This window comes from Sapajus apella, unplaced genomic scaffold (genome assembly GCF_009761245.1).
Source record: "Sapajus apella isolate SASKATOON/1434 unplaced genomic scaffold, GSC_monkey_1.0 scaffold12, whole genome shotgun sequence".
In the NCBI taxonomy this organism is placed as follows: domain Eukaryota; kingdom Metazoa; phylum Chordata; class Mammalia; order Primates; family Cebidae; genus Sapajus; species Sapajus apella.
This window is the reverse complement of record NW_022436952.1, coordinates 6,535,513-6,558,676: the sequence shown is the minus strand read 5'-3', so window position 1 is coordinate 6,558,676 and position 23,164 is coordinate 6,535,513. Positions and strand designations below refer to the sequence as shown.

At 35.2% G+C, this 23,164-nt stretch overlaps 1 protein-coding gene across 5 annotated transcripts in view; it reads left to right on the top strand.

The window, feature by feature from the left end:
- Positions 1 to 23,164, top strand: part of SKAP1 (src kinase associated phosphoprotein 1) — a 314,730-nt gene that overhangs the window by 85,117 nt on the left and 206,449 nt on the right. For all 5 annotated transcript variants that reach the window (XM_032279878.1, XM_032279881.1, XM_032279880.1 and 2 more), the window contains exon 4: positions 1,932 to 2,033. In XM_032279878.1, coding sequence (XP_032135769.1) covers positions 1,932 to 2,033 — 102 coding nt within the window. The remainder of the gene's footprint in view (positions 1 to 1,931; positions 2,034 to 23,164) is intronic.

The window sequence follows — 23,164 nt, the reverse complement described above, 5'->3', positions numbered from 1 at the left end:
TAACAATTCAAGTACTTTTTTTTTCTTTTTAGGGATTTTTATTTGGCTTAAAATAAAAATTCAGTTTAACCTTGCAGCTCACTGTCAGGTTACTAGCCAGGCAGTCCATTTAGAATGTGTTGATAATATAATTTTACTGGACTTTCAGTGATGTAAAATTTGAGCATTTTAACCCTCAGACCAGTATGTGAGAATTTTTCTGGTTATTATGGAAATTATACAGCGATGCTGTAAGCATAGCTATAAATGTTGTATCCTGATAAGTAAACTAATAAAGGAGAGTATTTCTTCTGGCTTCGGCCAATGACTGTTGTGTGAGTTTTCTAAAGTTTTATTTTTCTTTTCCATAATAAACTCTACAGTTTATTTCTAAAATCCTGTATTTGTAGGTGTTCAACTCAGTATGGACATCTACCTACCACACAGCATTTGAAGAAGAATCTAGATATCATCATCTAATTTATGGAAAGAGAAAGCTACAGCCATTCTCTTTTTATCATTTTATAACCTCCCTAGCTTTCTAGTTTAATTATAGGAAATAAACCTTTAAAGTGAGGCAATACAGATTCTATGTAGGTTGTTTGGTTTCACAGCTCCCTAGTTGAAATCCAAGGCCAAAACTCTGCAGTATTTACTGAGATTAGCATTGGTGATTTCCTTTGGAAATTAGTGTTTGAGATAATATTAAATTCAGTTGAAAATCCTATTTTCGTGTTTGTGAAATGAACTAAGCAGCTGTTGGTTTCCTTTTATCAGCAGACAGTCCCTCTGTTTGGGAGATTTTAAGGAAAGCCATTTGCAATACAGAGCCTTTTCTTCTGGTTTCTGAATGAGCTAACATCTCTGTCTGAACCTTTTAAAGTATCATAATAACATCGGCCACTTCTACAAAATACAATCCAATGTATGTTGAAAACACACAAAAGAGATTAGCATTAATTGCATAATTCAGTGTTGTATATACATTATCTTTTATCAAAGCCATTTTACAGAACAAATATTATCTTCTTAGGGCTTTTAGAATTCCTAAGAGGTCGGTTGCCTAGGCTGTAAACTAGAATTACAAAGAAAGAACTTTGTTAATGTTACAGAACAAATAGGAATACAGTCCAGCAAAGTCTAGTTATCTCTATTTTTATAATACTTCTGTTACTTTTCAGAGGAAGACTATTGACCTTGCTATGTTATATTATCTATAGAAGGTTAAACCTTTGGGTCAGTCCTATTTCATTTGGAAATAAAGGCGTGCGGGGTAAAAACTGTAATTACTGGAGACATCATACATATGAACACAAATTTAATTCTTTTTTTTTTTTTTTTTTTTTTGAGATGGAGTCTTATTCTTGTCACCCAGGCTAGAGTGCAATGGCTCAATCTTGGCTCACTGCAACTTCCACCTCCAGGGTTCAAGTGATTCTCCTGCCCCAGCCTCCGGAGTAGCTGGGATTACAGGCGCCCACCACCATGCCCGGCTAATTTTTGTATTTTTAGTGGAGATGGGGTTTCACCATATTGGCCAGGCTGATCTCAAACTCCTGACCTCAGGTGATCTGCCCACCTTGGTTGCCCAAACTTCTGGGATTACAGGTGTGACCCACCACACCTGGCCAAATATAAATCTATATAGCTCTGTTTTTATTTTAAGTATGATAGACAAGTTTCTTTTTGGTGGCAAAAGGTATTCCCACTCTAAGCTAACAGTTCCTAAGTTTTAGTGAGAGAGTTATTTGAGTGGAAAATTTTTCATCCAGGTAAGTTGGTTCTTGAACTTATTTATCTGTTTCCCATATGTTAATGGATAGTGGCCATGTTCATCATAGAGTAAGATACATCTTTTTTTTTTTTTTTTTCAAATACTGGAAGAGATCTATGTATGCTTTTATAAAGATGTCCAAAGAATGACCTTATTTTCTCTCTTTTTTGTCCCTCAGGGGGAGACCCTGGACAGGACAGCTCTGATGATAATCACAGTGGGACTCCTGGCCTGTCCCTTACATCTGATGCACCCTTTTTGTCAGATTATCAGGATGAGGGTGAGTGTTATCCTTCTGGATTTTGGGTGACCACCATGCTTTATTATCTTTTATCCTGACATCTTTGCCTTTTGTCGTTGTGTATCCAGCAACTTTTAGTGGGTTCTCTATACTGGTAATCACTAGTTTGCTAAGGACAACTATTTGTTTCATTGTGGTGCTGATCCTTCTTGGTAATTCAATACTTCTGAAGTTAATGTATTTAGGAAAACACTAATGCCATATTGGAACAGGAAGACATTGTTTTTGATCTTTTTATAAAAACTGTAGCTCAAAAGCTAAGAGAGCATTTTAAGATTTCAGGGCCTAGTTTTTACCATTATTTTGGATTTCTTAGCTTCACTGAGTTACATGAGAATTGAAGTATTTATTTAATGATTATTGGATTATTAACTTGTGGATCATTTGAGACTCTTGAGCTCATCATATTATAATAAGGTATTATTTCACCTGTGCTTCTTACATACTGCTGACCATATTGGTATTGTTCAAGGGGAAGGCAAAGCCACAAGAACCACAGTGCAAATCTTCCTGGAGCATCAATTTTACTTGTATATTTGGGAATGGGAGGAGTTAAATAATTCAATTGCTAGAAACATTATTTTTATATTCAAAATTCCATATTACATAACAGAGTAAAATGCAAAATATATATACATTTTGAAAATAAGACATAAAATATAAATATTTTGGGCTGATGGCTGCCAGTTCCTGGCTTAGGCCCAGATTTCCCAAGTGTGGGGGATCTACTGTGCCTCTTCTGGCATGTGGCTACTTGAGCAGAAGGTTTCATCATCATGAATGCACATGGTTTTGTTTTTTTTTAATCAGAGTTTCTCTCCTGCCTTCCCATTAGGGTTAAAAGGTAGAGATGCTACTAAACTGAACATTAAATTGGAAACACATTATTCACTTAGGGATTGGGAATAAAGTTTGCAAATTATTCCTTACTTTTCTTTGTTAGTAATCTTTCCATTTCTTTTTCTTTAGATTTCAGGAGCTTATCATTTGTTTTACCCTCTCTTTTTACTTTATCCATTGATTGTTATTTCATTTAGCCCTTTTGATGATTCATGTTTTTTCCCTTTCATTGACTTGATAACTTCCACATAAGAACTGTGGGTTGAATCACACAGAAATGTTTTATTTTGCTTGAGCTTTGTGTAATAGCACAATTAGTAATACCCAAGTTTTAAAATGGGGTTTGTAATATAGGATGTGTGTATTGGTTCAGTATTACAGTAAAAACATTGTTCAGATTGAAAGTTTAATAATTACTTTGGTAGCTGATTAATAATTGTAGAAGATTAACAGTGTAAAACATGAAGAAATCAATCTTTCACTTGTTTTTGATTAATCGAATGCTTGACAGAATTAAAACAATAGTGCCTCATTAATCCTTAGGTCACTTTTTTGGTATTTCCAACTTTCCCAAAAACAACTGAGAACACAATAAGTAATCCAGAAAGGCCTCTAAGTAGAAATAGATGTAACTTATGTACCTTATTCTTGGAAGAAACCCTGAGGCCCTTCCTGAGAAATCTTTTTACAATTTTTTTTTCTTTGAGATAGAGTCTTGTTCTATCACCAGGCTGGAGTGCAGTGGCTCGATCCCGGCTCACTCTGAGCTCCTTTTTCCAGTTTCAAGCAATTCTCCTGCCTCAGCCTCCCAAGTAGCTGGGACTATAGGCATGCACCACCACACCTGGCTAATTTTTCTTTTTTCTTTCTTTTTTTTTTTTTTTTTTTTTTTTTTTTTTTTTTAGTAGAGATGAGGTTTCACCATGTTGGCCAGGATGGTCTCAATCTCTTGACCTTGTGATCTGCCTGCCGTGGCCTCCCAAATTGCTGGGATTATAGGCGTGAGCCACCGTGCCCAGCCGGAATATTTTTACAGATTTCTTACGATACTGTGTTTTGGTTTCTCAGCCCACAATAAAGCTTCAAATTAGAAGAAAGGGTACTATAAAGGCATCAATTAACAAATAAGATTGAGGTAACAAACAGAAGAAAACTTCACATAGAAAACAAAATCTATAAATACAATTTATGTAAGAATAATTTTTTAAAATAGCAGTTTGGGGCTGGGCATGGTGGTTCATGCCTGTAATCCCAGCACTTTGGGAAGCTGAGGCGGGCAGATCACAGAGGCTGGGAGTTCAAGACCAACCTGACCAACGTGGAAAAACCCCGTCTATACTAAAAATACAAAAATTAGCCCGGCACAGTGGCACATGCCTGTAATCCCAGCTACTCAGAAGGCTCAGGCAGGAGAATCGCTTGAATCCGGGAGGCAGAGGTTGCAGTGAGCCGAGATCACACCATTGCACTCCAGCCTGGGTGACAGAGAGAGACTTCAACTCAAAAAAAAAAAGGTAGCAGTTTGGGGTCATTTTGTATGATAGAGGAAAAGAGTGCATGCTCCCCTAAGAGCTCAGTACCTTAATAAATTAAAACTTTTTTAGCTAGTATTTATTGAGCACTTACTATTTGCCTTGCATCATCTTTATTGTAAGCACTCTGCATATGTCATCATTTAATCCTCAAGACAGCCCTAAATTGTAGATATTAGGATTATCCTTATTTTACAGACAAGGAAACAGACTCAGGGAAGTTAACTTAACTAAAATAACACAGCTAGTAAATAGTAGTGCCAGGATTTACACCTACATAGTCTGGTTCTAAAACCTCTGCCCTTAACCACTCTACTATCCTTATCTGAGGTATCCAAAAAAATAGATTCATACTCCAAACATTTTGGCTAAGGCCGTACAGATACAAATAGTTATGTTTAAAAATATTTTCATTAAAATAGTTGAAATTTAAGAAAAGCATTTGTGTTGAAAGAGGTAAATCTGGAAAACTCCAAAGCGGAAAACTTTGTTCCATAACAGTTCCTCATAAGAGAGGAGTTAATTATATTAGTAATATTAAATCCTTACTTAATAGATTTATGTTTTTAGTTCTGTGCATGAAATTAAAAGAATTCCCAAAGTGACATAGTCAATAGTAGAGGTAGGAATAGATCTATTTATGTGTTAAAAGCTTGATTGTAGGATGATGTGATACTGTTTAAATGTGAGTTTCTGCAAAGCACTGAATCTAGCACAGAGCCTGAGTGCCTAATGCATAACAGGCACAATAAATGTTCATTTTAATCCTCTGAAAAATAAAGTTATATACATTTCCTCCTGTGAAATTAAAGAGAAAGTTATAAAGGTGTCAAAATTTTGAGTAATCGCTATATCCTATTTAATTAGATTTTACTATTATAGAGTATAGTAACACTTGATATGCCACTTATTCTTTTTTTTTTTTTGAGACGGAGTCTCACTCTGTAGCCCAAATTGGAGTGCAGTAGTATGATCTCAGCTCACTGTCACCTCCGCCTCCCAGGTTCCAGTTCAAGCAGTTCTCTTGCCTCAGCCTCCAGAGTAGCTGGGATTACAGAAACGTGCCACCATGCTCAGCTAATTTTTGTATTTTTAGTAGAGACAGGGTTTCACCATGTTGGCCAGGCTGGTCTTGAACTCCTGACCTCGTGATCTGCCCTCCTTGGCCTCCCAAAGTGCTGGGATTACAGGCGTGAGCCACCGTACCTGGCCTCTACTTAGTCATTTTTTTAAAACATTTGTTTAAAGATTTCTAGGTTTCCAGCTCCATCCATGTCTCTGCAAAGGACATAAACTTATTCTTTTTATGGCTGCTTAGTATTCCATTGTGTATATGTGCCACATTTTCTTTATCTAGTCTATCTTTGATGGGCATTTGGGTTGGTTCCAAGTCTTTGTTATTGTGAACATTGCCACAATAATTCTCAGCAAACTAACACAAGAACAGAAAACCACACACCACATGTTCTCACTCATAAGTGGGAATTGAACAATGAGAACACATGGACACAGGGAGGGGAACATCACACACTGGGGCCTGTTGGGGGGTAGGGGACTAGGGGAGGGATAGCATTAGGAGAAATACCTAATGTAGGTGACTGGTTGATAGGTGCAGCAAACAACCATGGCATGTGTTTACCTAAGTAACAAACCTGCACATTCTGCACATGTACCCCAGAACTTAAAGTATAATAATTAAAAAAAAAAAAAAAAGATTCTTAGGTAACAACACCAAGACACTTTGTTAAGCTGTAGTTGAAAAATGCAATGAGAAAGCAGGTACAGTCCCTGCCCTCATGGAGCTTACCATCTCATTGGGAAAACTATTAATAAGTAGACAAATAAATAAATGTAAAGTTAGTATCTTCATAGATAGCTAAGTCAATTATTTATAAAGAAAAGATATTCCTCTTTAGCCTTCTTTATAATGACAGTTATTTTAGGCTTTTGGAATTCTATCTTCATTAGAAAATATGAAAAAATTTAAGATATTTGTCTTCCACTGCCAGCCAGAGCAGTATCCTGGGCTTACCATTATAAAAGGATAAACAGTCTGGCCCATCCACCCATAACTTTAGGGATGAGAGGTAATAACCATGGTGCATATCGTCTTTAGGTCATGACTTTGTGAAAACTACAAAGAATTCTAGAAGAATATAGAAACCTGGCCAGGTACACCGCAAAAAGTGAAAACCAAGGTTACAGGCTAACCCATGCATAAAAATGAAAGCACATGGCTACCTAATTACAATTCTGTCTCCTTTTCCTTTGTAAATGCCCACAATTTGAAGACAGAGAGAGATACCCAGAAGAGCACAGCCCCACTATCAGGAATGAAAACTTGCTGAAAGTAATAACATTTAGATTTCTAAATGCATAGTTTTTACCATATGGAAGGAAAAAAATGTAGTAGGAAACATTGACCACAATACTTAGTACAAGAGCCAGGCATCTACAAAGCTCAAGATCTGATTGTTTTCAGTGTCTAAAATGTACAGTGGATTTTAATGTATTTATAAACTTACTTTGTTAGAGTAATGAAGAATCCCTGTGTACGTACATTATTTTTAAAAGTGGATTAGGGAAAGTGATTATTCTATAAGCAGGGTATAGTGACTCCTTCTGGAAGAAAGAGAAAAAATAATATTATTTTAGAAGAAACCTAAAATCTATGATCATATATGATTTGTTACAAATGATTACATTCTAATTAAAGAACGGGATGAGTGGATATTGAACAATTAAATCTGGATAGAAGTGAGAATATTTTAGAGCTTCTTTGTACATCAGGATGTTGAAGGTTAGAGAAGATGCTTATTCTTCAGCAAAATGAGAAACAATTGGAAAAGGAAAGATCTGTAACTATTATTGGAAAGAGTAGTAATGAATAACTGAAGAGCCTGTTGTTGATTGATTTTATTATATGCTTGTTGATTTAAAAGAAATTGCAAACATGTTTAAGTACCAATAGTAGCTATTTTCAACTTTATGCCATTTCTGAAAAGTACATTAAAAAATATAGAGAATATTCTGGAAATAAAAAGAATACATTTTTTACAGTACTATTTTAAGGACATTTTGTTTTCATTTTAGCTCTGAAACACAAGTCAAATTTGGATTTAAGATTATGAATAATAATAGACTAGCTTTTGTTGATCATTGTGGGCTTTTTATTTTTATTTATTTTTATTTTTTGGGACAGTTTCACTCTTGTCACCCAGGCTGGAGTGCAGTGCAATCTCAGCTCATTGCAACCTCTGCCTCCTGGGTTCAAGCGATTCTCCTGCCTCAGCCTCCCGAGTAGCTGGGATTACAGATATGTACCATGACACCTGGCTAATTTTTGTATTATTAGTAGGGACAGGGTTTCACCCTGTTGGCCAGGCTGGTCTTGAACTCCTGACCTCAGGTGATCCACCCACCTCAGCCTCCCAAAGTGCTGGGATTACAGGCATGAACCACTGCTGCCGGCCGGGTTTTAATTATATAATAGTGGGAAGAATACATTAGATATGAATCTATTTTCTTTTCTTTTCATTTTTTTTTTTTTTTTTTTTGGGACAGTCTTGCTCTGTCTCCAGGCTGGAGTTCAGGGGCACAATCTCAGCTCACTGCAGCCTCTGCCTCCTGAGTTCAAGCGATTCTTCCACCTCAGCCTCCCGATAGCTGGGACCACAGGTTTGCGCCACCACTCCTGGCTGATTTTTGTATTTTTAGTAGAGACGGGGTTTCACCATGTTGGCCAGAATGATCTTGATCTCTTGACCTCCTGATCTGCCTGCCTCGGCCTCCCAAAGTGCTGGGATTACAGGCGTGAGCCCCTGCAACCGGCCGATATGAATCTATTTTAAACAAAACTATTTTAGTATTCTGAAATTAAAATGAAGGTTTAATTTATTGATTAAATTTTTGTGGCAGGAGTTCAAGTTTGTCTTAAATTTTATGATGCCATAGTACTAGCATCATGTAATCTAGGAGTTGGAAGGGATTATAAAGTCATCTGCTAATAGGAACCATTTATCAAGTGTTTACTATGCTCTACTAAGAGCTTTCTGTGGGTTTTCTCATTTAGTTCTCAAAACAGCTCATAGAGGATGACACTGTTACCCATTTACAGGTAAGGAAGTCAGGCTTAGAGAAATTAATTGACATGGCCAAGGATGACACATCCAATCCACATGAGAGACTAGAGTTCCAGTAGATTTCAAAGCCACTGCTTTTTGAAGAGTTCTGCTGAGGTGGATGTTTGTCCTCTGTAGACATCTACTCTTATGGGCTTTACAACTCATTTTCCTTATTTCTTTTTTCCGCTGGATATAATGTTGATTTTTAAAATAAATGTATTCACACCTAAAAATTATACTCTAAGTGCTACTTTTACTGCATCCCACAAAATTTTATATGTACTGCTTTCATTCATGGTTCTATTCTAAGTGTTTTATCATTTTCTTTATGGTACCCTTTTTAACTTACATGTAATGAAGCATTTTTTGTGTTTTTGTTCTAGTTTTTATTTTTGTTTTGTTGTAGTTTCAAGAATTTTAAAACTTGGTCTTTTGTTATTGACTTCTGACTTTACTACATTATAATCTAAGGGCACAGTGTATTTTATTTTGATTATTTGGACTTTGTTGAGACTTCCTTTGCAGCTGTAAGATCAGGTTATGCTTCTGTGCTGTGTGTGCTCTGGAAATATTTATTGATTACACTCTTACTCTTTATTTTTATAAATGGTATTATTTAAATCTTTTATGTTACTAGATTTTCTTTTCTCTCCTGAGAGGATTGTGTTAAAATCTCCAATTGCAATTGTAGATGTATTCATTTTTTTCTATGTTTTGTTCTGTTTTGTTTTTAGGGCCATATTATTAGGTACTGTTTTTTCTAACTAGAATAACCAGTTTCTATTAGGTACTTATAAAGAGCTCTAATTGATTAAAAAGACTTCTCTTAATGAGCTGAAATCCTACTCCTAGAACTTCTACTTCTTCAGCTGGTTTTGCCTCTAAACCTATGAGAGCACCCCCTGATAGACTTTATTCGTTGAGTATAAAAAAATATTCATAAGCCAGTTTGAGATCCCCATTGTTCTTAGTCAGGGGTAAGATCTGATCTTAGTGTATAAATTATATTGTTTCACAGAGTAAATAACCTGAGCTTCTTACAGTGTTTACTGAGGTATGTGAATTAATGATGCAGGGATTAGAGGTAAATGACCTCATTGATCAGGATAAATCTTAGATGGAATCTTGTTGACAACTTTGGAGGAAAATGTGTGTAATTTAAGGCTGCTTTACTTGGGGTACTGAAACCTATTGTAGGTTCAGTCACTGGTACCCTAGCACCAATAATACGTAGTATTCTAGCCCCAATAGAACCCTAGTAGATTGAAAGAATTAATGGCTTAAAAACAGCAAGCCATTTGCTTCCTTTTTACTGATGGGGTCAGGCTTGTTAACTTTCTTCGTGTGTATTTTTTTTTTAAACTTTGTAAACTATGTGAATGTATTTGGAGTTCTTAGTTCCATTATACTCTATGATAAGACGATGATGAAAATGACTCAATATAGTCTCTTTCCTTTTTTTTTTTTTTTTTATGAGACGGCGTTTCGCTCTTGTTGCCCAGGCTGGAGTACAATGGCGCCATCTCGGCTCACTGCAACCTCCGCCTTCCAGGTTCAAGTGATGCTCCTGCCCCAGCCTCCCAAGTAGCTGGGATTACAGGCTCCTGCCACCACACCCACTAATTTTTGTATTTTTAGTAGAGATGGGGTTTCACCATGTTGGCCAGGCTGGTCTCAAACTCCTGACCTCAGTTGATCTGCCCACCTCAGCCTCCCAAAGTGCTGGGATTAAAGGCATGAGCCACCACACCCAGCTTGTCTCTTTCCATAGATAAGCCTGTAAATAAACATATGTGCATACATACACATATTAAAACAAGCATTTTCTCATTTTCTTTTTGTTCTTCAGACAACTGCTTTCATCTTTGTTGTTAGTTAGAAGGTATATTTTTCTTTAATAAAGGCACGTGACTCCTGTCAAAACTAATGAAAGTTACGTATGTGTGTTTAGAGGTACATACTATGGGAGAATATAAAACTTATATCCGTGTCTGTATTTTTGGAGCCAAAGAATGAATTCAACAGTAGAACACACTTTCATGAGCCTGGTGGATTTCTGAGCAACTTTGTGTTGGCTTTAGGTGAGTCCATCAGATTTCAGATCATTGGAAGAAATTAAGGACTCGGTGTTGAGTTTACTGTGATAAGGGTAAGTAAACTGTCACTCAGAATCACAGTGGCTTCCTTCATGAAGATAAATGTCTTATTAGATCTAAGACATCATGTAGTTTATATAGTCTGGTGTAAATCACAGATAGATGACAAACTGGGCTTCCAAGTTGACAGTAATTTATATAACTTAAACAAATGGTTTCCAAGGATTATATATGTTTTGTGAAGAATTAAAAAACAATAACAATTATCTGTCTATGAATGATCAGTTTTTCATTTTCAGCACAGTATGTTGGGCTGTTGGTGTGTGTTTAAACTCTAACTTTTCATCCAATACCCAGTAAAGTGCTCTCACATGTGTTGATAGCTGGACATCTTCCATAATGCTTCTTTCACTAAAACAAACTCCTTGTAAATTTAACCCATATATTTGGATTAAATTCTACATAAAAGCATGGAATTTAAGAGCTGGAAGAGACTTGGCAATCACCTAATCTAGTATCTGTTTTAGCAAAGAGGAAACTAAATTTTAAAGATGCCAAGTCTCCATCCTACGACTAGCAAGTGATAGAGCCAGCACCATACCGAAGACCACCTCTCTGAAAGTGACCTCTCCTGGCTTACACTGCATACATTCCCTCACCTGCATGATCTCAGGATGCTTTTCAGTGCAGCCTCCAGACAGCTTTGTCGAAGGCCTGATCCTGACTCCTAGGTGATTTCTTGCAAGTTTCAGTCAAGTTCTTCAGAGACATATGTCTCTCTTCCCTACATATGTTCTTCTTATTTTCCTAGGATGATTTGGGAGTGGTATAGTTTATAAAGAATTTCAAAAGGCTCCATAAATGCCAACAATGATAGTTATGAATAACATACAATAAGTCCCTGAATTGATTTGACATAGAACTAATTAATTATCTATTTTGGCCTTTTTGTTCATGTTATAGATTTTAATATACTATTAATAAAAAGTTAGTTATTGAATACCAATATTGAATGGCCTTATTCAATCACGAGTTTGGATGCTGTGTAGAGGATACAAAAAAGGAATAAGATTTGATTCCTTAGTGAGCAAATAATCTAGTTGAAAAGAGATGATTCAGGCATCTTCACAACTAAGCGTACATAACCAAGTGTTGATGACTGGGGACAGAGTTTGTAGAAACAACTAATTGGTTGGACTTGCAGTAGTTTGGAAGGAAGTTAAAATAATATTTGACCTAGGTTCTTGCCAAAGTGTTTTTAGAAATCTTTCCCAGAGTGGGAGTATAGCAAAAGTCCACTCTTTGAAAGGTCAAACGTGGCAAAATAACAGTGGACATTTTTAAGTGAAAATAGTTGATTTTTAAATGAGTGACTTGACAGATGAGAGTAAGCTTTTTCATCATGCCTTGAGAATTCTTTGTTTCTCTCCAAATTCTAAACTAGTCAACAAATTTAATGGCAATGTGAAAGTTCTAGTATATGATTACTGAAGATGTTATATATATATATATATATATATCTGATTGGTATATAAAGCAATCAAAGGTGGGGAGGGGTTATATATCTTTGCATACTGTTGATTAGAAAATCTTATACAACATATTTAATTACCTTGTTCTTAAATCTATACATGTATTACAATTAAATGTAGCATCTGCTTTACAGATGAACACTGAATGACCCCCAAGTTTGGCTATCTTTCCTAGGACAATCAAGACTAAAGTTCTAGAGGTCTGAATTCTCAGGTATAATTTTAAACACCAGACTGTCCTTCCTCAAGCTCCGAAGTCACTGACCATTTTTACCTCAAAATCTCATATTCACTTTAATAGGAAAGAATTTTGTTTAAACATAAAATAACTCTTTTGGGCCAAGTATATGTTTGTGTTTATACTTAGTATATATATTCAACTTTTCCTGCTTTGATAGTTTTTGTTTTTTCTATTAGTCATAATTTATTTTGGCCTAACATAGAAGTCTGACTTTTCAAGTAAAAAGAAATGTTCGTAACACTGTTTAATACCATGCTGAAGCACATCTTAATCTAGAATATGATGGCATACTAGGGGAAGATTGTTGAATTTACAAACTATATTATACTTCTGCTCTAGGCTGCCTTTCTAACTCTGAGTGACAGCCTTTTTTATGTTGGACCCTAAGTAGCTTAAGTCTGGATACACTGGTCTAGCAAGAAAGAAAGATTATATGGAATGGATTCTCTGGGTTGTAAAGGATTGGGATTTAGAGGGGAGTTGTTCCTTTATGGGAAGTTTTTACTTATAGAAGCCTTTTCCAATTTGCTGACCCATTTTGTTAGAATGTAGCTTATATGATATAGTATATTTTCACAGAATACTCTGAAAGATAGACATTGTTGTCTTGGTTAATTTTATCATTATGTTGTCTCATTATAATACCCCAGATTTTATTTTAAACAACAAAACATAGGGTTAACTAGAATTACTAGTTCTTCTCTCTACAAATGGCCATTATCATCAATGAAAGACATTTGTGAATGCCCAAGAATATAGTTGAAACTAGAGATTGTCAGAGCTTAGGGAAAAAAATTACTTTGAGTTATCTAATCTAGCCCTTCTAATGAATTCACATCATTCTTACTAATATCTCATTTAATTAATTATCAAATATAGTGATTACGCTTTGGATATTTCCTTTGCCAGACATCTTTCCCGCCCAACTATTATTCCTAATTTATTCTTCATGTCTAACCTAAACTTTTCCTTCCTTAGTTTCAGGCCATTGCTCTTTTCTATACCATTTTCTGAGACTGAATAATTCCCCTAATTCATTTATATTGTTACCTTTAGAAGGTATTAAAGACTGAACATTTATCCCCAGAGTCTTCACTTTTCCAAACTACATAAATTTCAGTTCTCTTAATCCTTACTTCACTCTAACCCTGTCATACTAACAGTGCCGAGGTATTTTATCACACTCCTTGATATTTTCCATTCCAAGGGGATCACCTTACGAAGAGAGCTGCCCTATGGGGAGAGGAGTGCTGAAGAGTAAAATCTCATATAAACCACTAGAAGATGCCTAAGTGTTTATTTGATGTTGGTGTTGGTGATCATCTGGAGAGCATACCAGTGTAGTGTTTGCTTTGGCATATGTTAGGATATATGTGTATTTTAATGCTTTAATGTATTATGGCCATGTTGTAATTGAATGTCTATAAAGCAGCAGTTAAACGGGTTTTATAGACCTTGGAAGAGATCAGAATTCTCTAGCTCCCTCTCGTGGTAAAAGGAAATACTACTTTCGGGTTTTTCTAGATTTGTTTGTTTTGGCTTTAGTGAAGAGGAAGGCAAAGATGTGTAAGTTCTCAATATGTGAGCTTACATAGTGAATTCAAAAATTAAGAATGTTATATGTATGTGTGTGTACACACGCCCATACTCAGATATGAGAAATTCCTTTTCTTTTGTTCCTTAAAACCTCAAAAATGTTACTTTCTTACAATCATTTCATATATGCTTATTATTACACAGGTTAAAGGGAAGACAAATAAAACTATAATCTTAAGGTTTTGCATTCCAAAATAGATAAATAAAAGGGAGTGGGTTAAATATGAATTTTAAACCAAGTTTACAGGTATCTTTTACTTTGCCAATTACTAATGGATGTGGTTAGCATTTCTAACATATTTAATCAGATCTCCGAGTCTCCTACAACATATTAATTTTATCAGTTTTATGATTATTTTACTTTTATTTTACAATTATTATAGCATTTCTTCTGTGGTAGACACATTTCAGTTATTAAAGTCCTAAGTAAGTGGCAAATAGCTGAAGAGGAGACTGAACTGGTGTGCAAATGTGTTTGTGTGAATTGCCTATAGATTAAATTTTTACAGGTAGCAAAAAAATATGTTTTCTAGGAGACTACTAAAAGTAACCCTTCTGCCTTGAAATAGTTGATCTCTAGACAAGAACCAATGAAAAGTTGCTATTAATATGTCTTATATGGCAGTGCAGAAAGTGATTAAAATTAGACACCATTCCTAAGTTTGTTTTGTTTTGTTTTAGGCTATTCAGAAACTTGAGTAATGGTTAAGATAGTTTGCCTTTATGTTCAAATCACATTCTGATGAAAATATGCGGTCCTATTTAGTTATTCTGAGAACTCTAAGAATAAATTTGAGATCATGCTTTTTAATATTAAATATTGTCCTTTTTACCCCAAAAGGGATTACTGAATATTATACTAATTGGGGAATTGTAAGAGAAGGATGATATAGACGTAACAGAACAAAATGAACAAGGGTCAGTCACAGGTGAAATGAGTGAGAATATACAATGATCCAATATTAAATAGGAAACATAATTTTGACTAATTTTTCTTCTTTCTCCCCTACTTTAAAGAGATAATTATTTTTTAAAAAATAAGGAAATCAATTCACTTCTATTAAACTATGTGCTTCTTCCTTAAGATGTGTGAATAAAATTTTAATCTCAGCTATTTATTAATAATAATATTATTTTTTGAGATGGAGTCTCATTCTGTTGTCCACGCTAGAGTGCTGTGGCGTGATCTCAGGTCACCAAAACCTCCACCTTCTGGCTTCAAGTGATTCTCTTGCCTCAGCCTTCCTAGTAGCTGGGATTATAGGCGCCCACCTCCACTCCTGGCTAATTTTTGTGTTTTTAGCAGAGACAAGGTTTCACCATGTTGGCCAGGCTGGTCTTGAACTACTGACCTCAGGTGATCAACACGCCTTAGCCTCCCAAAGTGCTGGGATTACAGGGGTGAGCCACTGCGCCCAGCCATTAATATTAATTTTTAGTATTGACATTCCTACGAGCACCTGAAGATAAAATTTAACCAACCTACAGATCAAACCTCTTAATAGCAAAACATTTATGGATCTTGATAGGAATAATCTAATTTGTATCTATTTTTTAAAAATGATAATTTGATATAACATTTTTGAGATTTAACTATAATCAAGTTAGGCAATCTTACCTTGATTTCTTGATCTGTGTCAGATTTCTTAGATACTTGCTGGACCTAATTTTTTTGTTGTTCTTGTAAAGACCGTGCTTTCATGAGACAGATAAAATTGTAGATTTTTATAAAAATTCTAGAACATTCTTGTCTGAGTAGAAAAGTAGAAGATGACCTGTAGTTATACCTGTGCTATTTACTACTATGTATATTTCAGTTGATTTGGTCACCAAAAAGTTGTGATTGTTCTTGGGTATACATTCTTTGACTATTGATTTTAAGTTACTTGTATATATTTTCACAAAGCTCTCGGAAGTGTAGCTTTCTTCCTTAGGGATCTGCCTTTACTTGGTGATTGGGAAGAGGTTCATTCTATAATACTTATTTTTAAAACAAAATGTATTAATTAGCTTAATATTTTGTATTCTTTCTTTTAGCACTATTAGGGAAATTACAATGACCAGTTTTTTTAAATATTAAAGTTGATAGTATAATATGGAAATTATTTGCAGAAATTTAACTTGTGTAGTTATAAGAGAGTGTCAGGGTCTGTTGGGGTATCAGAATAGTTGTCAAAGTGTAGGATGGAAGAGAATTTCCTAGGAAACTACATCTGAGTACCTGGTAGGTATTTTATTTTAAATAAGGATTATTTTATTTATCATATAATTGAAACTGAAAGTAAGGCAGTTTATTTCTACCTTCTTTGCCTTCTTGCTCTGTATGTGCAAATGCTTTCATCTGTAAAGCAAACAGCTTTCTTAATTTTTCTAGAAAACACCAAGACAATTCAAGGAGCTCTTCTTGTGAAATCTTTTGCATGTTTGCTATCTCAAAAATAACAAATTTACTTAAATTTGATAGTATTAGTATTTTAAGTGTTTTCCCCCTAATTTGGATTCATTAAAATTCCCTATTTGTTTCGGATAAGATACATTAGAAGGAGCTAAACAGGGAAAACTTTTTACTGCTTTCAATTTGTTCCACAGATAAAATTTTAAATTGTAATATAATTCCTTGACTCTCAATATATTAATTTGGTTAGATATGTCCATTCAGTGTTAAGAGGCAATACATATAGCTTGTCTTACCAGCAGAAAAACATTTTTCAGCAATATAAGACGTCTCAGCTTTGTGTAATTGAGATAAAAAGGTATATGAAAGAATAATGACTTTGCCTAGCAAATGCAGAGAAATTTAGGACAAATGTTGGAAAAGCTGATATTTAATTCCAGCGCAGTTAGGAAGGCTAGGCTACTCCACTATCTAGATCTGGCAAAAATAAATAAGGACTAACTTGTGAAGCCACATAAATCATAAGCTTTCAGAGTGTTTACATTTTATCTAATGCTGGCCTTCTGTCAGCATTTTTGTTGCTTCTTACAGGCTTACATTATTTCTTACATTATTATATTTTGTTGTTTCTTTTTGTTTTTAAGAAGTTAAGGGAAATAGCTGAAATAGTGGTGATTTGGTAAATTCTGCCAGTTAAGTAATTGTGACACATTTCATAGTTTGCTTATGATTGTTACAGGGTGAGATACTGTATATTGAAATTATGGCTGTTACAGTATGAATCACTGTATAGAATATTGCAGAGGTCCTGGTCTAGGACTGCAGAAGCCACAACCTACATAAAAAGTTTCACAACTTTAAGTTTACTTTTCCTATCTAGAATAGGCAAAAATTGAGTTCTGTCTGATTTAGTTATAATGTTCTTTAAACTCTTACCCACGTTATCACTCATAATAATTCTAACATATTATATTTTTCAGTCCAAGTGATATAAGACCATGCTGGGTATGATTTTCAATATGTGGCAAAAATGTAAAATTAAGAAAAGATCTCTATGAAATTTTTTGCTCACTCTGCTAAATGAATTATTGAAATTCCAATAAAGAATTTTTTTAAAACCCTAAAAAGCAGTGTGGGTTTTATTTTTCCTTCAATTCTTTCAGCTCTCATAAATGTCTCCATGAAAGCTATATCTGCAGAGTTAGAAAAGAATATATTCTATAATATTTACCCGATCAGGAAGATTTTTAAAACGTGGCATCTTGATGTGAGATATTGACTGAAGTGGGCTGGCAGTTTTACTGGCCTGGCAGATGCAGCAGGTTTGCAGTAAATCCTTGTGGTAAAAAATCCCTGAGAAGTTTTTGATTAAGAAACTTTTACTATCCTTTTAAAATGAAATATGCTGGTCATTTTTAAATGATAAAAGCAGATATTTTATGTTACCTTCTAAAGTTTAGTTTCTGAAATATATTTTAATAAGTTTGGTTATATGAAATTTCCTGGATTTCCAACATGTTAACTTAAATTATCAGTTCATAGTCCAGCATATCCAGACAGCACATAAAAAGAAATTATGAAGTAAACATATTCAACAAAAATAATAAAATTTTATATTTTAAATCAGAAAACCTGCATACAGAGTAGTATGATTATTCTTTTATAAATGTTATCTGTTATTTAAAGCTATAATAATATAATAAACTATGCTGAGAGGTAAAATTAAAGAAAACGTATTTTAAAATATGTATTTATTTTTTTAAAGTACTTTTAAAAAACTAAAATCATGAGGTGGTTTTTAACAAGGCATTACAAGTTACATTTCGACTTAGAATCAGTATGGACAATGATTAATTTACAACATAATGTGAAAAGAGTGGCAAAATTTTATTGGGAAGATATGTTTAGAAATAATATTTTATATAAAAATTCACATTAAAGCTTATAATTTATTGAGAATTAAACTTTGAAGATGATGCCTAGCCCTTAAAAAAGCCGCATGTTCACTGAATATATTATCTCCTTCCTTGGATGCTTTATTAACTAGCTTATTACAAAAAAGGCCACATATGGCCTTCTTAAATTTCACATGAAAGCTAGTGTTTTGCATGAAAACTAGATTTTTTCCAAGTCTTATGTGATTATCTTTAAACTTTTTAATTTAATGAGGTAAGAGCAGAGGTTAAAAGAGATGTATGTTTCAAATTAATTCGTGGTTGCTGTTGAAGAATAGCTATGTGTCTATATATTCTGCCAAATTAAAGTTAATTTTTAAAAAAAATCCACAACGTCATATTAACAAAAACTACTCGTTAACTCACTAAGATTCTGTGTTCCGTTCCACAATTTCAAGAGAAGTAGCTAAAACAATCGGCATCATTCTTCACCTAGATAATGCTTTCTCTGCAGCTAATAGCCCCTTGTTCATCAAGGAAACGAATGTGCACAGAGGTGACATGTTCTTCACCCACTGCTCTTTGTTCTAGGGTCCCTCAGACTGATTATATCAGGCTCAGCACTGATAAATATCCCCCCAAACTTTAACACTATGTTAAATTGAGTTATGAGGTTTTAAGGGTACAGTTCTCTGGCTAAAGGTTGATTGTCTCTGAGAGATAAAGGAATCATGCTCAACGATAACAGAATCCTTACCATGGGATAATCCTGGTTATTGAACTCATAGCTCTCTTTACTTGGTTACTTGGTCGCTCTTTGTTGTTTTTTTCCCCCTTGGGGAATGACTGGGTACTAAATTTGTTTCACGACTCTTTACCAAAGATATTTTAGAAGCACCCACAACATTATAGCAGTTGAAAGAACGAGACAACTCAAGCAAATAGAATGGCTTCTTGAAATGTGCTGTCACTTAGGGTGTGCCAACTGCTAGATGCGAGAGGGACACAATTCTTATTTGCCCTTCTGGCAGCATGAATGAAGAAGGCGAGTTGCAGAATGCTTCCCTTCTCCTTTTCCCAACCTTCCAATGTCTCATGCATATGTTTAATCTGTTGGTTTGTTTGGTTTTGGTTTTTCTCTTTTGAGTTGTGACTTTTGGATTATGCTCTGATGGCAGAAATTTTAGACTTGCTGTTCAGGCAAAATTTTAAGCTGCAACCTTTGTTGGTGACAGTGATGGTGGCAGTTCTTTACACCAATCTGCAGTTCTGATCCAGCATGCCACTCCATAAATGCCTTTTTAATAGTAAAAACTACCAAATAATGGTAAATTTAAGCCTGTCCAATGAATTGTGAATACTTGACTTTTTCCCTTTCTCATATAAAATTTTTAAAACTTCGAAATTAAAAATAATTAATTAAGTGGAATTGATAATACCATAGAGAAAGACTTAAGTTTACCTGCATCCTAGGGAGTACCAGAGAAAGCACTCTATAGGGGGAGATGTTTAAACAAATGCATAAATACTACCATCCTACAAAAGATTTATTAGCCTGGCCTTCATTACCAACAACAGCAATCACTTACTTAGCACACAACTATGCTGAATACATGGCACCCTCTAAGGTGAATTAATAGTACCTACTTCCTATAATAAATTTATTGAATGCCTACCATGTGCTAGACATAGTATTTTATACACATTACCTCTAATCATCATTACTGCTGTGCATTGTAGGTATTATTATTCCCTTATCACAGATGAAGAAATTTGAGCATCAGAGAAATCAACCTGCTCAAGTGCCTCCACTAATAAGGGGGCAGAGGCGGGATTCAAACAAGTCTCTGCAGTTCCAAAACCCATGTTAGTTCTAGTATGCCACACTCCCTCACAGAAAAGGAAGTAACATTGGTTGTTACTCCTCCAGGTTTTTGTGTGCACTGCTAAAAGGAAAACAGAGACTCTGGAGTTACTTTAAAAAGCAGTAACACGTTAGTATTGGGTACCATGAATTGAGCACCTGCTCTGACAGGCATTGTGCTAGGCACTTATATAATTTCTTACAGTCATCTTTTAAGTCCAATATTAAAAAGGCAAAGCGCATTTAATTTCAAAATTTATACCTTTCCCACTACACCACATTGTCTTGCATTATTGTAGAGAAAGAGGACTCTAAGCACTGTCCAATAGAACTTTCTGTAGTGATGGAAATGGTATGTAATATTTGCATTTTCTAGTAGAGCGGCCACTAACATTTGTAACTATTGAGCACTTGAAATGTGGCTGGTAAAACTAAGAAACTAAACTTTGTAAAATTTAATTTTTTAGTTAATTGAAATATATCCTTAAATCACCATATGTAACAAGTGGCTACCAAATTGAAGAGCACAGCTCTAGAAAAATGGCTTCTTAACTAATAGTCAAGAGTACCTGAAAATAGTATTTCAGAAATTTCTTGAAAAACAGATGGAACGGAAGTTTGGTGGGCAAGGGAGAGTAGAAAGGAAGGCTTAGACATAGGCTGGTTGAGAAGGTCAGGGGTGCAACGTAGGTGAGTAGGCAGGAGAGCCCTCAAATAAATTTATGGGAGAAAGCGGAGAGAAAACAGGATATGGAGTGGAAGAAAGGAAGTGACCTGGCAAAGTGCTTTGAAGAAGAGCATTAGCATCCATAGTTAATGGATTTGCACAGATTGAAAGGTAAATAAAAATCAGCACTTTTTTTTTTCAGTGTTCACCCACTGTAAATCATTACTTGACATTTTGATTGGTGGCTTTGGAGTAAGTTGTTTAAATGGTACTGAGATGTTTGTGTAGAATAGAAACTTACACTGCTGTCATCCTATAGAACTCACAGAGCTCCTGGGCCATAGAGCTGTAAGCTTCCTGGGGAGGGGGCTTTATTTATTCCTTCACAAGTATTCATTAAGCCATATAGACCCTCTTGTTTCAAGTCGGTGTCATATCTAATCTCTCTTAAGAGGTAGCTTTTCCAGCACATTAAAATATTTTTTCATTATAAAAGTATTTAAGCCCCTGATAAGTAATGCTGTCACTAATTTGTAGACTTTATAGCACTTTACACTTTAAAAACCTTGTTCAAGTGCATCACCGCATTTAACCCTCACAGCAGTCTTGTGACATGAGTAGTATCTTGTTTGACAGGTGAGGAAAGTGAGCATGAGATTCATCTGGGATCAGACATCTCACATGTAGCAGAGATGGAATCCAGACAAAAGCCAGGCAGTTGCAGAGTATGGGTTCTCTGATCACACTCTTGTCATTGTTGTTTCTCTGTATTTAACTCCCTCTGTGGTGATAAGTATGGACATCACGGTGAGTTGTAATACTTTCATATGTATCCATTTTTCTGATTAAGAAACAGAGGCATGACAGGGCACAGTGGCTCATGCCTGTAATCCTAGCATTTTGGGAGGCCGAGGCGGGCGGATCACTTGAGCTCAGGAGTTTGAGACCAGCCTGGGCAACATGAGGAAACCCCATCTCTACAAAAAAAATTTGTTTTAAAATATTAGCCAGGTGTGGTGGTGAGCACCTGTAGTCCCAGCTACTTGGGAGGCTGAGGGAGGATGGCTTGAGCCCAGGAGGTTGAGGCTGCAGGGATCTGAGATTGCACCACTGTGCTCCAGCCTGGGTGATAAGAGTGAGACCTTAGAAGAATGTTAGTAGTAGGCAATTAGCAAAATGCAGGTGGTGGGAGTCAAACATTCCAGGTATTTCAATGTATAAATTATAGGGAAAAGAAAGGGATAATGGGCAGCATGTAGATTAAAAGAGATTTTTAAAACATAATAAAATGTCTTATTTTTAAAACATAATAAAATGTCTTGCATGGGCAAAAATTTTTAAAAAAGAAATCAAGGTGCAGATGTATTGGAATCATGTCTGAAAACCGTGATTTATTTTCTGCCCTGTCACTTAGTCTCTTGAACTTTATGCCTTTCTGTAATGAAATTGACAGGAAGAATGTTCCATTAGCTTAATATTCAGTGTTCACTTTGAAAAATACATATTTAAAAATTTTTTAAATAAATAGCAGTTGTTGCTCTATAGTGTGTTGACCCTAGTGTCCCTTCTGAATGACCATAAACCTTCTGCCTATTCAGTTTTCTTATCAAGCTGGGCACAGTGGCTCACACCTGTAATCCCAGCACTTTGGGAGGCTGAAGTGGGCAGATGACCGGATATCAGGAGTTCAAGACCAGCCTGGCCAACATGGTGAAACCCTGTCTCTACTAAAAATACAAAAATTAGCCAGGCATGGTGGTGGGTGCCTGTAGTCCCAGCTACTCAGGATGCTGAGGCAGGAGAATCGCTTGAACCAGCAGGCAGAGGTTGCAGTGAGCCGAGGTTATTCCGCTGCACTCCAGCCTAGGTGACATAGAGAGAAAAAAAAAAAAAAAAACAAAAAAAACTTATCACACATCTTGTGGTTGTTCACTTAAAATGGTTTTTTAGAAAGAAAGCAATTTGGACTGGAGAGCTTTATAATAAATTCCTAGTATCCTGTAAATCTTGGTAATACTCAAGTTGTTCTGTGGTCATCAGAATTGAGAATAATTTAGAAAAAACAGTGGGAGAATTATTAGATATGTATTAATGTCCTGCTCTGAATTCTGATCCACAATCAACCTAGGAATTAAAACATTTAAAACATTTTTCAAACATAAAAGGAATGCACTTATAAGGTGAGCTACAATGTCCAAGCATTCTAATTTGATCTAGATAAGCCATTCAAAACAAAATCACTTCTTCACTTACAGGGATGCTGAATTATCAGAAAAAAATGTTCCAGTGAGAGACAACCTTGTACATGCTATTTCCAATCAATTCTGA